The sequence below is a fragment of the Neophocaena asiaeorientalis genome, unplaced genomic scaffold, assembly GCF_003031525.2.
Source record: "Neophocaena asiaeorientalis asiaeorientalis breed wild unplaced genomic scaffold, Neophocaena_asiaeorientalis_V1.1 scaffold7, whole genome shotgun sequence".
In the NCBI taxonomy this organism is placed as follows: Eukaryota; Metazoa; Chordata; class Mammalia; order Artiodactyla; family Phocoenidae; genus Neophocaena; species Neophocaena asiaeorientalis.
The window spans coordinates 1,224,335-1,239,925 of record NW_020185337.1 but is presented as its reverse complement, the minus strand read 5'-3'; the positions used below and the strand labels follow the sequence as shown (position 1 = coordinate 1,239,925).

The 15,591-nt window shown below is 39.8% G+C and overlaps 1 protein-coding gene across 5 annotated transcripts in view; it reads left to right on the top strand.

Annotated features, from left to right (window-relative positions):
- ARHGAP10 (Rho GTPase activating protein 10) overlaps positions 1-15,591 on the top strand; it is a 321,959-nt gene that overhangs the window by 105,002 nt on the left and 201,366 nt on the right. For all 5 annotated transcript variants that reach the window (XR_003002000.1, XM_024736121.1, XM_024736122.1 and 2 more), the window contains exons 4-5: positions 1,648-1,719; positions 10,615-10,716. Coding sequence is in view for 4 of the 5 variants with exons in the window: in XM_024736121.1 (XP_024591889.1) it covers positions 1,648-1,719; positions 10,615-10,716 (174 nt within the window). In the remaining variant the exon portion in view is untranslated. The remainder of the gene's footprint in view (positions 1-1,647; positions 1,720-10,614; positions 10,717-15,591) is intronic.

Below are 15,591 nucleotides of genomic sequence, written 5' to 3'. Positions count from 1 at the left end.
AGGTATAAGGTTAGGTTGTTTATTTGAGATGTTTATCGTTTCTTGATGTAGGGTTGTATTGCTATAAACTTCCCTCTTAGAACTGCTTTTACTGCATCCCATAGGTTTTGGGTCATCATGTTTTCATTGTCATTTGTTTCTAGGTATTGTTTGATTTCCTCTTTGATTTCTTCAGTGATCTCTTGGTTATTTAGTAGCGTATTGTTTAGCCTCCATGTGTTGTTTTTTTTTTACAGTTTTTTTTCTGTAATTGATATCTAGTCTCATAGTGTTGTGGTCAGAAAAGATACTTGATACGATTTCAGTTTTCTTAAATTTACTGAGGCCTTATTTGTGACCCAAGATATGATCTATCCTGGAGAATGTCCCATGAGCACTTGAGAAGAAAGTGTATTCTGTTGTTTTTGGATGGAATGTCCTATAAATATCAGTTAAGTCCATCTTGTTTAATGTGTCATTTAAAGCTTGTGTTTCCTCATTTATTTTCACATTGGATGATCTGTCCATTGGTGAAAGTGGGGTGTTAAAGTGCTCTACTATAATTGTGTTACTGTTGATTTTCTGTTTTATGGCTGTTAGCATTTGCCTTATATGTTGGGTACGTAAATATTTACAATTGTTATATCTTCTTCTTGGATTGATCCCTTCATCATTATGTAATGTCCTTCTTTGTCTCTTGTAATAGATTCACAACTTTTAAAGGTTATACTCCATTTATAGTTATTAAAAATATTGGCTGTATTCCTCATATTGTACTTTATTTCCTTATACCTTATTTTATTTTTTAATATTTATTTAGTTATTCATTTTGGCTGATACGGGTCTTAGTTGTGGCATGTGGACTCTTAGTTGCGGCATGTGGAATGTAGTTCCCCAGCCAAGGATTGAACTCAGGCCCCCCTGCTTTGGGAGCGTGGAGTCTTAGCCACTGGACCACCAGGGAAGTCCCTGTTGTCTTTTTTTAGATTCCACATATAAGTGATATGTAGATTCTGTCTTAAAATGAGAAGCTCCGAACGAGCCAATATAAAAATGAGTGAGGTTGTGTGTGGAGTCTGTGTGTGGTTCCTGTCATGGTGACCTTGCCAGCTCTCTGAATATTTTGATGACTGACTGTCCTGAGCTCCAGCGACTCTGCTTTGCTAGCATAGCCTAAATCTTCATGAGGAATTTTCAGTGATGAAGGGCTGTCCTGGTACGTTTAAACTTGTAGCCACAAACCTAGCCCTCTACATTATGTAGTCTGATCACTAATAATGGAATGTCATCGACTTTTAAATTTCTGAGCAGTGGGAGAAAAAAAAAACCTTCAAACAGAAGTGTTCTGTTAATGAATGTGATAGACCCCTTTGTTGTTTGAAGCCAACCCTCTTGCTGTTTCCCTGAAGAAAGAGCTGTATTGGGGCTAGGTTGCACATTTCCCTGGCACTTTGCCGCACCTCCTCTTCCCCGAAAATATTTATGGAGATCTGGTGTGTTAATAAATTTAGAAGTGATTTAATGGTCACATTGGCAGGGTGAGATAAAGCAGTTCAGTGTGTTGTTCATTTTGTTTCTGGGTGGGGTGGAAGAGGGAAATGAAAGACTAACTTTTTCCTCTTTGGAAACCTAATACTCTGCTCTTCTGTTATCACTCTTGTTCTCTAGGCATTAAGTGTCACCGAAACCCTGATTAAACCCTTGGAAAAATTCAGAAAAGAGCAACTTGGAGCCGTCAAGGTTTGTGTCTAATTTGAGCACACTTGTAAACAGCAACTGTAGACACCTCTGCTGCTTGAGCGTACGCTCGGTTCACAGTTAGCAGCTTTGAAGGAGATGTTGGAGTCCACCGTCTGTTGTTTAAATATCTTTAAGCAGACAACACGTTTACTCTGTATAGAAACATCTTATCTCTGTAGGAAGGGCAGTGATTTCCATGCCCGCCTCAGCTTGATGGCAGACTGTAGCATCATACTAGGGTTTAAGATTAGAAATGCTGCTACACCAGCATGCCATTGAAACTAGAAAGAGAATATTCGGTTACAGTAAGTCCTCTACATACGAACCTTCAAGCTGCAAACTTTCAAAGATGCAAACGTGCGTTCGTATGTCCAGTCATGTTAAGTTAGTTGACGTGTCTGTAAGATTACTGTACTGTAAGGTTAAAAATGTTTTCTTTATTTTCTGTTTGTTTTTTATGTATTATTTGTGTGAAAAGTGTTACAAACCTATTATAGTACAGTATTACATAGCCAATTGTGTTAGTTGGGTCCCTAGGCTTAACTTTGTTGGACGTATGAACAAATTGGACTTACGAATGCACTCTTGGAATGCAACTCATTCGTATGTAGGGGGCTTACTGTGTTGGGATGTATTTCCTTCAATTTAACACAAATTTATTGAGCGTCTGTTATGTGCCAACATTGTTATGGGTGCTGGGGATTCAAAGGTGAGTGAACCACAGACTCTGTAATCAGAGCTCTGGGATGTAGCCAGGTTTTCTGGGAATAGTGCAGCGACTTTGCCACTGGGAGCCTAAGATATATTTAGCAACTTGTAACATCTGCTAACTAAGAAGCTTTGAAATTAACTCAGAGAAGTAATTTCCACCAGCCTCTTGAATGTTGTGCAGGTACTTGAGGGAGAAAAAATAGCGTTTCTGTGTTGTTGACCATTTTTGGCTTGGCCTAAGGAGACGGGAATAACTTTAGTTTTAGGTAGGGAAGAGAGGTTTTATATTTGTCTTTTTTCCCCCCATGCATTGGTGATGTGAGTTTTTTTTTTTTTCTTTATCTTTGTAAACAAACTATTAAAATCCTTTTCTACGAATAAACATTGTGGTCTCCATGGTGATAGCTATACAAATGGATCCAGAGAGGGCCAGCATTTTAGCTGCTATTTATAGACTCATTTCTCCTTTAAGTGACCTGTTAACATATCAGGCACTTCTTTTTGGCATGATATTTTACAGTTTTTAACAAAGGGCTGTGTTTTGAGGGGAGGTCAGTGGGGTTACCCCCCCCCTCCCCGAAGTCCTCTTCCTGGAATCGTTTGCTGAGCTACATGAAGCTGGCTTGTGTCTGCTGGCTTTGTAGCAGGGCACTGGGGGGTCTGGCTTGACATCTGTGACCTTGGGCGAGTAATTGGCTTTAGTTTCTTACCTGTAAGATGACAGACTGGGGATCTGACTGCTGTAGTTTGCAGTTTCATGATTCTGTTTTCTCTGATCTTCATAGGCTGTCTTAAAGCTTGAATAATCTTGGTTCTTTCTCTTTGAACATTTCATGGCAGGTACTGAATGTAAACATTTCTTCTTTTTCTTATTTTACTTGGATGATGGTTGGGAAGGATAAGGGTTATATTATGTAAATGAAAAATGAATGTGACTTAATTAATAGATATATTTCCTTTTTATTTACCTACTGGGTTTTTAGAAATTTCTGGCCTTGAGTCTTCTACTGACTCCTTCTCCTCCCAAGATTTGCCCAGCTTCTCATGTTGTGCCCGTTCAAAGTGTGGTTGACCCTTGAACAACTCAGGTTTGAACTGTGTGGGTCCACTTATATGTGTGTATTTTTCATTAGTAAATACTACAGTACTACAGGATCCACGGTTGGTTGAATCCACAGATGTGGAACCGCCTATATTGAGGACCGACTGTAAGCTATACTCGGATTTTCAACTGCTCCTAGGTTGGTGTCCGTAACCTCTGCATTGTTCAAGGCTTAACTAACTGTATAGCTTAACCTGCAAAACAGCTTGCAAAATATATTGCCATATTACAAGGTTAAATTATTTTAATACTTTGTCTCTTGAGCTGTTTAATGGCCAAATTCTATCCTGAAGTCCCAGTTCTTTCTTTCTTTCTTCTTCTTATTATTTAAAAACATTTTCTCCCCTCCCCTCCCCTCCGCCGCACTTCATGGCATGCAGGCTCTCAGTTCTCTGACCGGGGATCGAACCGTGCCCCCCTGCAGTGGAAGCACAGAGTCTTAACCACTGGACTGCCAGGGAAGTCCCCCATTTCTTTCTTTCTTCATTTTCTTTTCTGGCTTCAGGTTTATGAAGGGTGTATCCTACACTCTTGTTCAGTACAGTGTGTGTGTTGGCTGTCACACCTATTGATGTTACCTGGGAGAAGCCTTTTTTTTACTGGTAGTTTTGTATATTAAACAGTAGAGAAAGGTAGTTTTCTAGGTTATATAGTGATATATAAGCATCTTTCTTTTTCATTAGATTGTTAAATCTTTAAGAGAAAAACCTATGCTTATTTCTTTATTTTCTACCAGCCTCCACTCTGTCTTACTATAACGTATTTAATAAATAAACCAATTCTACTGTTCTTCTATTCTATTCTAGAAGAACCAGGAAAGGGCTTATAACCTGGATATTTGATGATTTTCTCCATTTGTGCTTTCTAAACACCAGTCCTATTTTGAAAAGCACACGCTCTTGTTCCAGTGGTTTATTTACTTACGCGGGATACTTAAAAATAACTTAATTCTCTTAGGTTAAAGATCTTTTTTTAAATACCATGAAGCAGTTTTCATGTGGGCAGAAAAAGACAAAAGTCTTTAAAAGTTGACCGCAGCAGAATTTTTTAGATACCCTTGTCAAAATGTTTATCTTTTCTTTCCCTTCTCCTTTTTCCCATCTGGGACGGTCCTGTCTTTCGCTTTTATATGCAAGCTCTTTCAGTTCCATTTACTTCTTCATTTTCCAGCATCCCAGTGACATGTTTAATTTGTGTTTTTAACATAATCGAAACTGCTAGGTGGCTTTTGTAAACTGGATTTTTTAGGAGCCCCCAGGTCTTCTTTTCTGCTGTTTCACTTCTATTTGGATATGTTCCCTGTCAGTCACGTCTGTTTGGTTTGGGCTTCAACCTCCGTCCTGTAGGTTCTGCCACATTTTCTCATGTGCCTGCCTGGTTCTTGTCTCTGTTTAAAGAGCCCCATTTCCCACTGTGGGACACAGTCGTTCTGTGCTGTGTCCCATCAATTCAGAGTTTTCTTTACGGCCTCTCTTAGCTTTACTTCCATGGAAGCTCTTTTCCCTTCCCCAAAAGCTTGTCACTTATTCCTAAGTATCTGCATAACATTTTGTCGATGACCATTGCTCATTAAATGTCAGTTTAGCCACAGGAAACTAATACAGGCACCAGACAACATCGGAGCCAAGTGCATTGTGTACAAACTCCAAGAAATACTAGAACTTGCTAAGAGTTAACAGCGGGAGAATTTAAAATTGCTTTCTCTGAAAGGGGCAGCATGCAAATATCAAACGGATACAACGAAATGATACCGATAATTTATAGAGCCTATTCAAATGCTGTTTTGCAAAGAGCTAATTACTGTTTTATTCAATAGAGTAAAAGGTTTAACCAGAAGCCTTGAAAAAATGTTTATTTCATAAATTATACCTTAGTAGCTCAGCCATTACCAAACTAAATGTTTAATAAAAATCAACTTCCTGAGATTCTGTAAATGACTGCAAAATGTGGGTTAAAAAGCAAATTTATTTGAATAATTTCTCAAATTATGTTTGATAGAGCAGAAAAAATGTGATTTAATCACATTTCTTTCATTTTTAGTAATAACCTTATCAGGCCTATCATATGGCACAGTGCGAGAGGCCTTGGGATATACAACTATGAATTAAAACACTGGTTGGCCTTTAAGAAAGTGGCAAGTCTGTGTGGGTGATGTCAAAAAAAAAAAAAAAAGGCAATAAAAATGCACTGTGAAAAGTGCTCTAATACGAGTAAGCATCGGTGCTCTGTAGGTGTCCTATCATCTTGGCTTTGGAGCGCCAGGAAAGTCTTTCAGGAAGACCTGATTCTCCCTCGTTTGGAATCCTACTTCTGCCCCTTAAGTAGCTCTGTGATTTGGGGCAAGTTACTTAAGGCCTCTGAGCCTGTTTCCTGATCTTTAAAACGAGACTTAGGACGCCGGTCTCTGAAGGTTTTCGCGAGGCTTCAGTGCATTTGCTAACATATTTCTGGGGTCTAGTGCAGGGTCTGGCATATACACAGTTGCAGTTCTTTTAGGATCCCCTTTGTGACATGCTCCATATCAGCTTGCCAAAAAGAACTGCAGAGGCTTTTGTCCACTCTTTGCGTGCCGGGTTCAAGCACTGTGGCTCTTGACCCCCCTGGCCGGATGGTGCTAAGGTGATGCATAGGTGACTCGAGAGCAACGGCACCGGAACCAGCAGTGGCACTTTGTCAGGGTCGGTGTCGCTGCTCTATAGGCTTCTCCCTTCCCATGTCCTCTGACCGATATCTCCTGGGCGCCTACTGGGTGTGCGGGTAGAGGCTGAATTCTCGTTGCCGTGGAGAGGCTGAAGGAGCTTAAAGGCAAAAGGGGGTGGGGGGGGGGTTGGGTAGGGCAAATGAAGTGTCAAGGAGGACTGGTGACATTGGTGCAGGAGTTGAGGGAGGCGGCTGTCCCCCCACTGGAGGAGACAAGGAGTACTTCATGGAAGAGGTGGCATTTCCACCACCTGGTTTGGGGGTAAAGGTTGAATTTCCAATGCCCTGGGCTGTAGGGTGTTGGTGGACCAGGGGAGCAGAACAGGGATTACAAAACTCTGGTTGGCCTGAATATACAGGAAAAAGTGCTCCTGCCGAGTGTGTTGTATGTGCTGTGAATCTCGTTTCTTGTATGTGCAGCATTACCCCCACCTTTTTATTTAAATAAAGAGGGAGAAGGAGTTGGAATCGCTAAGAAAGTATTTAAGCTCTTGTCTAGACTAGTCAGGCCTTATTTACTGTTTGTAGTGTGAAAATAAGTCTTTTCATTTCCTCATCCTAGAAAATTTGTAAAATACCAAAAATATTTAAAAAAGAAAGTTACCTGGTAACTTAAAAATTTTCCCTTCTTCCAAAGCAAAGCAAAAAATCCTAGTACCCTGCAGAAATGTGGACAGTTCACAGGTGTGTTCAAAATTTTGTGAATTCTTTATATGTTCTTTACTCATTTTTCCTTGGAAGTGTAATGTGTGATTTGAGCAAAAACTTGCTAAATAAAGAGTGTTTTATGTGTTAGGAACGTTTACTTCTTTTCTTCCATATTAATTGTATCTTCTCCCTGCCTGTTGTTTGCCTTTCACCTTATTTATTGTGTATTTTTGATATCTAGAAGTTCTTATGGCTTCTTCCATTTCTCTTTTGCTCAGAAGTTCCTTCTCTGTTCTGAGATCTGATTGAAAATACTCTTTTGTGGCTTCATTTTTTACTTGTGACTCTTTCAGTCCATCTGGAATTAATTTTGATTTGAGACATGGTTCTCTTTTTATTTCCAGCTAGTTAACCAGTTATACCCACACCATTGGTTAATATTTTTTTATCCAGTGATTTGTGATGAAACCTTCCTTTATATATGTGTGTATATATATATATATATATATATATGTTTACTTCTAATAGATTCAAAAAACCTGATTATTTATGTTTTGTTTCTTAGGTTTATTAAGTCCCTCTACCATTTACACCATGTACATCTTATTTGACTAATTATGCTGTTTTAAGTAATAGCTCTTCTTCACTGTTTTTTTTGTTGTTGTTTTTGCATGTGTGATTTTATAACATTACAAGCTGACTTCCCATGAGTCATCTTTAACTTGTAAACATTTTGTTTGGCTTACTCATGTTAAAACTGAAAAACAAATTTTTTGTTGCCACCATTTAAAAATCACTGGGTTTTCCAGCTGTTCCAGAAAAATCGGAAGACAAGGCCTGTGTACTGGGCTTATATTTCCACATGGCAGAAATCTGCAGGGGCTCTGGTATGGCTGCCTGCCGCCCTAGAATAGATGTGGGCTACCTGATTTGCCCTTGCCTCCACCTTTCCTTACTGAGTTTTACTTGCAGCTTGATTCAGACTCACTTGAGTGATGCTGTTTCATAAAAATGTTTTCATTGTATTAATCTGATCCTTGATAGAGCCTTTTGTCTCATTGCTCAATTTATTATATATATATATGTATATATATACACACATACATACATATATGTGTACCCTATATTGCAGTGTTGAAGAAAAAAGGCTCCATTCTGTATTGAATGCTGCTTGAACACAATTCCTTTTAAAATTCATATTATTTAAGTGCCAAAAGTCATATGAGTACAAAGAAACAGAATATTCTATAGTGACCTTGAGAAGAAATGCAAGGAGAAACAATTATCTGAGTCTTAAGATTCAAAAACAAAACACAGTAGCGTTTGTATAATACCATACCAAGTACGAACAATTGTATTTCCACTCTAATTGGTGGGCGTGATGTTTCTTGGCTAAATTCTTTCTTCACAGAGCCTTGATAGAACCATTTTCTTTCATTCCCAACCTAACCCACATGCTAATTTACATACCCCACTATTGCTGTGGGTGCTGGGGTGTTTTGACTGCTGACTTTAGCATCATTGCATCCTTTGTCCCCTTCTGTGATTCACATGAAATCAAAGGAGTAAAACTGTTTTCAGTATTCTCTGGTAAGTACTAATCTGCAAAGATGATGAGCACGTTTAACCACATGATCTCGCTTTGCAGCGTACTTGCGGTAAATGCAGCTGTGTCACCTCCATTTCTATCTCATTTAAACCTGAGAAACTGATGCTCAGAGAATGCTGTGACCCTGGGGCAGTGTCACAGAACAATGCGTGGCTGCTAGAACCGGCGTCTCTGACACCTAATCCAGTGCGTGCTCTGCAATATGAACTTTTAAAAATAGTGGAGATTTTGAAGTAGTGGCCATATGTTCTTTTTAGCTTATTTTCTGTTAGTCATTAAAATCATTCAGGAAGTGCGTCATAATGAAAAGCAGAAAAGAGAGTAACCATGTAGTATTAATGCCTTAAGCTTTAAAAAAAAAATAGTTGTAAATTAGACCTAGGACATAAAGAAAAAATGTGCTTCTGTTTCAACAGAAGTTTGACTATTCTCATACATAGGCAAACCGTAGGATCACAGAATTTTAGGATTGGATCTAAGAATGAACTAGTACAAAACCAAATCCCTGATCTTTTCAGTAGGAAAACTAAGGTTCTGTATTGTTAGGTGTTCCCCTCCCCCCCCAAAAGATGTGCAGCTAGTTGGTAATTAAACTTGGAGTAGAAATGGGAAGAAATAACAGTTCCTGAGTCTGTCTCTTCCATCAGTATGGGGATTAATTTAGGGTCTTTAGGTGGGCTGGCAGAGCTCCCTTCCTGGCTTCTCACAACAGTTTGTAGTCCCATGGAGTGAGAAAATGATAATAAATGTGAAGAAACAGAATTTTTGTGCTTTATTTACTCTTTTTGCTTAATAGGGAAAAGATCATGCCAGAAAAGGCTGGGAGAATCCATTATTTTTGACCTAGAAAACAGAAGTTGGAAAATAGGGAAGGGAATGTTCCTTTTCAGGAGGCCTTGGAGAGTTGGTAACAGTTTGAAGTTAATGGAAACATTTTGACAGCATGACATCGCGTGTGCTTATTGGTGCTCCGAAATGTTTATGAGAAATCTACTTACCTTTGGCAAGCAGTGTTGGGGAGATACTCTGTCTTCGCTGCTGCCTTAAAAAAATTTGGTTCCTTGTGAAATAGGGAGTGTGGGAGGGAGGCTCAGGAGGGAGGGGATATGGGAATCTATGTATGCATATGGCTGATTTACTTTGTTGTACAACAGAAACCAACACAGCATTGTGAAGCAATTGTACTCCAATAAAGATGTATTTAAAAAAATAAAAATGCACAGGGAACTCTATTCAGTACTCTATAATGACCTATATGGGAAAAGAATCTTAAAAAAAGTGGATATATGTATATGTATAACTGATTCACTTTGCTGTACACCTGAAAATAACAGCATCGTAAATCAAGTATACTCCAATAAAAAATTGAAAAAAAAATTTTTAAAAATTAAAAAAAGCTACTCTAGCAAAAGGAGAGCAAATGGTGTTTCCAGGCAGTGCCTGAGAAATGTTTGTAATGTTAACCAAAGGATCTTGGTACAAGTATGTCAGTATTATTTTAGACCTTGTCGACCTATTGCTAGTATTCTAGACAGTGTTAAAGAAATCACTCCTAAGGTTTGGGTGAGTAGATGACATTCCTGGTCAGAGGATTTTATTGTGATATTCATACTGAACAATTGGGGAAGATCTTTTAAGATATTTCCTACTGCCCCAGTGGTGGTGATGATGTTTTTTTAAATGTAGATCAAAACTTAGTTTTAAGTGAGTTCCATTTCTGTGCCAAAATCTGTACTGTAGCAAGTTTGCTTTTTTAAACTTTATGTTCTTATTATGTGTTCATCTTAAAAATATATATTTTTTTGAATGGAAGGACAAGTGAATGGCATTAATTCCAAACACTGATACATATGAAGGGTTGAAAAATAACAGGCTTGGAAAAAACCCCATTAAAGGAAAAAAAAGAAAAAAATAAGTGACTCTTCAATCCTAATGCTGTCTTGATGAGTAGTAAGCAGTATGGCCTGGGTGCAGATAGATTTTCCAGATAACTCCTTCACACTTCGTGGTATTTTCTTTTATTTTCGGATATTTTTCATATTTTGAGTTTCCCAGTGGATTAACTATGTGTATGCCTTCTTTTCCCTTTTGTAATCACAGTTGTCTATGTTTTTCTGATTTGTAGGAAGAAAAAAAGAAGTTTGACAAAGAGACAGAAAAGAACTATAACCTAATTGATAAACATTTGAATTTATCAGCGAAAAAGAAAGACTCGCATTTACAAGAGGTATTGTTTTTATTTTTCTGTTAACTTGTTTCTAAAATTCAGTAATCAGTGCATGTCTTTTTTTTTTTAAAAAAACTGTGCTTTTCTTTTGAAAGCATTTCATCCAGGATTATTAGAGGTGGAAAAAATGACCAGGTATCACCATGAATAAAAGAGCTCTTTTGGAACAAGATGTAAAATATAGACCTCTTAGGGTGATTAATGCAGTGTGGATTCATAGTATTAAAAGTTTTGGTTCTGAGTATATTTTCACAGGAACAATCATTTTAACCAGCATAACTGAGAACAGATATGATTTTCAGGAATAGATTCATTTACTGGCTTTCAAGATTTCTTGAAGAAGTGAATTGAATAAGCTCCTCCGCCATTTGGCTTTTATGTGAAGGCAGCATTAATCTTAACACTGACGATTCAGGAGTTTTCACCTTCATTGGAAAGAGAGCATCTGTTTTACTTGTGTTAACAGACTCATTTTTTTGTTTCTGGAGGGAGCTGTATGTAAGAAGAAAGGAATTTACATCTTGTCTCTCATTTTCTCTTTCTGTTTCTTAAATCCCCTGCCACTTGTTTTTCCTCGCTCACACACTTGAATGGAAACTCAGTTGTTTACAGTTTGTAACATATGCTTTCCTTAAACATGATGCTGTTTGCAGCTGTAAGGATCTTGACTCATCCCACAGAAGTGTGATTTTTTTTTTCTTCCATTTGTTTATTTTTAAACACATAAGGAATCCAGGCATGATGTGCCACTATAATATACACTTAGTGAAATATCATCAAAATGACAACATTGTAGAATAAACCTGGGTTATGTTTACATGTCACAGATTCAGTTGCAAACTCTGGGTGTGTGTGTGTGTGTGTGTGTGTGTGGTGGGGTTATTTTGACATTACCTACACGTCACGTTTTCTTTTGTCTCGCTAGTACTTTTTTTTTTTTTTTTTGCGTTACGCGGGCCTCTCACTGTTGTTTCCTCTCCCGTTGCGGAGCACAGGCTTTGGATGCGCGGGCTCAGCAGCCATGGCTCACGGGCCCAGCCACTCCACGGCATGTGGGATCTTCCCGGACCGGGGCACGAACCCGTGTCCCCTGCATTGGCAGGTGGACTCTCAACCACTGCGCCACCAGGGAAGCCCTCGCTAGTACTTTTGACAGACGTTTAGATGGCATTTGATGTTCTGTAAAAGAGAGAGGCCCTTTTGTACCATTTGATCCTCACTCCAGTACTGTGGGTAGGGCTCCATTCTCTCTTCCATATTACATAGGAAACCATGCACTTGTTACATGTACTCCCTCATCTCCTACCCTCTGTCTTTTTTGAAGTGACAGCTGTTGCTCTTCGAGGCTCTCTTTATGCTAGCAGTTTTCTACCTCTCTTCTCCCCTGCTCTCTGTTTTCAGGTATCCTGAAGGGATCTTCATGTGCCGGGTCACTTTCCATGTCCTCCTCACTATCTAATGAGGTATCATTCTACCTGTTGTTTAGGCAAAGTCTGTAAAGTCAGTCTTGGCCCTTTCGCTCTCACCCCACATCTAGACCATCAGCCTATGTCTTCTTTAGCTTCAGAATATTCTCTGAATATGGCCAGTTCTCCTGACTCCCCACCCCTGTCATCCGGCATCTCTCGCACAGATCACTGCAAAGGCCACCCTGCTTTCACCAGGGTGTCCCCTACAGTTTATTTTCTGTACAACAGCGGAGTGAGCCTTCATGTTTCTCTTCATCTCTAAATACTCCTAACAGCTCCCTTTAGAGGCCCTGGGTGCATCCCGCCTGCCCTCACACCCACATGGCTGCCTTGCTCTGGCTTGGTTCCATGCTGAGGGCCTGTGCTTTGTTCATCCTTCTGCCAGATCTGCATGCCTCACTCCTTCAAATAGTCTTCCAAATACTCTCCACTCAGACTTCTCCTTACTAGAGAAGTTTTCCAGCCATCTTATTTAGAGTGTCCCCCTTACTCTCCTTTATTTTTTTTTCATACTCTGACAGCCTTTTTATTTTTTTTTATTTTGCGGTTCTCGGGCCTCTCACTGTTGTGGCCTCTCCCATTGCGGAGCACAGGCTCCGGACGCGCAGGCTCAGCGGCCATGGCTCACGGGACCAGCTGCTCCGCGGCATGTGGGATCCTCCCGGACCGGGGCACGAACCTGTGCCCCCTGCATCGACAGGCGGACTCTCAACCACTGCGCCACCAGGGAAGCCCTCTGACAGCCTTTTGACTCACTACATATTCCGTTGTTACATGGCTTCTTCCCATAGGATGTAAGCTCCTTGCAGGCAACAGCTGTGTTCTGTTCAGCACTCTGTCCTCAATGCCTAGAATGAGACTTGTCAGGGAATAGGCACTTAATAAATATTTACCCAATGAACAAGTGTGAAGATTGTGAGCTAGGGCTTCGACAGTTTCATCATTCCCAAAGATAATTAAACTCCAGATGGGAAATTTGAAGAGACCCTCAAGGAGAATCGTTTTAGTTTCACTTAAATTACATATTCTTGGCTGTCTTGCTCTGTTTGCTCTTTACAGACATACAGACTCCCACTTGACCTAGCTTTCCATTGCAAGCGTGAAGGCCGTAAGAAGGGGGATGCTCTTTAATGGGGAAAAGGTTAGATCTGGATTTTGGTTACTTTGGGCAGTGGCTAATGCATTGCTAACCTTCAGTAAACTGAGGTGCTCAAGAGATTAATAAAGGTTGCTGAGACTGGTACTGACCAAAGGCATAGAAACTTGTTATCTATTCTTTCCTCTTGTTTCCAATGAAAATAACAGGAGGAAATTATGGCGGACACCAGGCTGGCAATTTGAGTAATTCTATTAGTACCTTTACCTGTAGCTCTGTTTTATTGGGCACAATGGCTTCTGCCTCCATCACAACCCGAAATTCTAATTAATATTTGTACTAGAACAAGAATTGGATATTCGAGAACATTCCATGACTGCTGATTTTTGAAGTATATTTTTGTTTCCTGATGCCAATTAAAAGTTGGCACCTGCCACCTGTCTCTAACAAGGATTAAGTCATTAGCCTAGCTCTGAGGAACTAACTGCTCCAGGGCTGTAGTCCTCGTTTTGCCCCAAATCAAACTGAACTCACAGCTCGCACGCTGTACATTTTTTTTAAGTCGACACTGAGTCGTCAAATAAATAGAAATAGATCCTTTGAATATCTTTGTGTGAGTGATCTACTTCTTTTATGCATATTAACAGCAGGGATGGTCAGAAATGAGATGATAATCAAATTGAAATTGTATGTTTGTTTAAAAAAAAAATGACTTTTGCTTGGTGTAGTAAAAAGTATAGTCCAAATGTGTGTTTTCCAACACCACCAAGCAACTGACTCAACTCTGACACTACCTAGAGACAGCATCAGATCCGACAGGTTAAGGGCTCAGTCGGACAAGATTGCCCCACTTCTGACTAGCAGATGCAAACTATTATCTTTAGAATGGATAAACAACAAGGTCCTACTGCATAGCACAAGGAATTATATTCAATATCCTGTAATAAACCATAAAGGAAAAGAATGTGAAAAAGAATGTGTATGTGTGTATAACTGAATCACATTGCTGTACACCAGAAACTAACACCTTGTAAATCAACTGTAATTCAGTTAAAAAAATAAATAAATAAAAGACTACCCCACTTCCGACATCAGTCCCAAGCCCAGGTTGTTACCTGTGCTTCTGACTGGCTACAAAGAAGAGGTTCCTATGACCCCTTCCTTGCTAGAGCGGCTCACAGAAGTCAGAAACATTTAGTTAAGTTTAGCAGTTTATTATAACAGATAATATAGAGGATATGGTTGAACAGCCAGATGAAGAGGTGCACAGGGCGGGGTCTGGAAGGGTCCCAAGTGCAGAAACTTTCTGTCCTCATGGAACTGCAGTACGTCACTCTCTAGGCAAGTGGATGTGTTTCCTGTTAACCTGAAATAAATAGTCGGCTAGGTATTTCTCCAGCAAAGATGGGTTTATTCGGGATCAGCAGAGAATTGCAGTTTAGGGTCTGCAACCATGGGAAACCAAGGGCAGGTTTCTGCACGGCAAGGGAAGGAGAATACTTTTGTTGAGAGGGAAAGAGAGTTGAGAGGGCTATAGTAAAGAGTCCCTGGCTTTTCTTGGGCTGGGTCCTAGCCAGGGAAGAAGAATGGTCTTTCTTCTTGTTGGGCTCTGCGATGGTCTGAAGCCATGTGAGCTCCCCCTTCTGGTGAGTTTTCCGTTTATTAATTTTTTACATTACCAACCTGGAAGCTCATGAGCTCTTGTTCAAGAGTTGTTATAGAACTTAATTTATAGTGTTCCCCTCTTCCCAGAAATAGGTGGGTAGAGCTGAAAGTTCTACCCCTCTAATTAGTGCTATCTTGGGCCCCTACCCTAAGTCACCTCATTAGCATAAACTCAAGGGCTCTCAAAAGGGGCTCCTTACAAATGATTAGAGACACTTTTCTCGCTCAGGAAATTTCAAGGGTTTTAGGAGATTTGTGCCAGGAACCTGAGACAAAGACCACATACACTTTTTCTTACATCACATATATAGTGATTGCCTTTTAGACTGAGTCAGGCTAAAGGACGGTGCTGCTAGGTATAATTTGGATGTCTGTGGCATTGTTGTAAATTATGGGTTAACGGCAGTCCCAGGGTTTCTTGTGATCGATCACGCGGCACCTGGCACAGTGGTTCTGAACACCCAGAGCATTAGGAAGCTGTGGATAGAAGCTGACCTGCCATGCCGGGGTAATTGCAGTAGCACAGCCAGGCGAGAGAATCCACTAAAATTAAATTTAAAAACCACCTTGGTAAATCTGACCCTGGTGTCATTTTCTTGAAGGACATTTCCCAGTAACAATAACATGAAAAATCCACCCTTAACC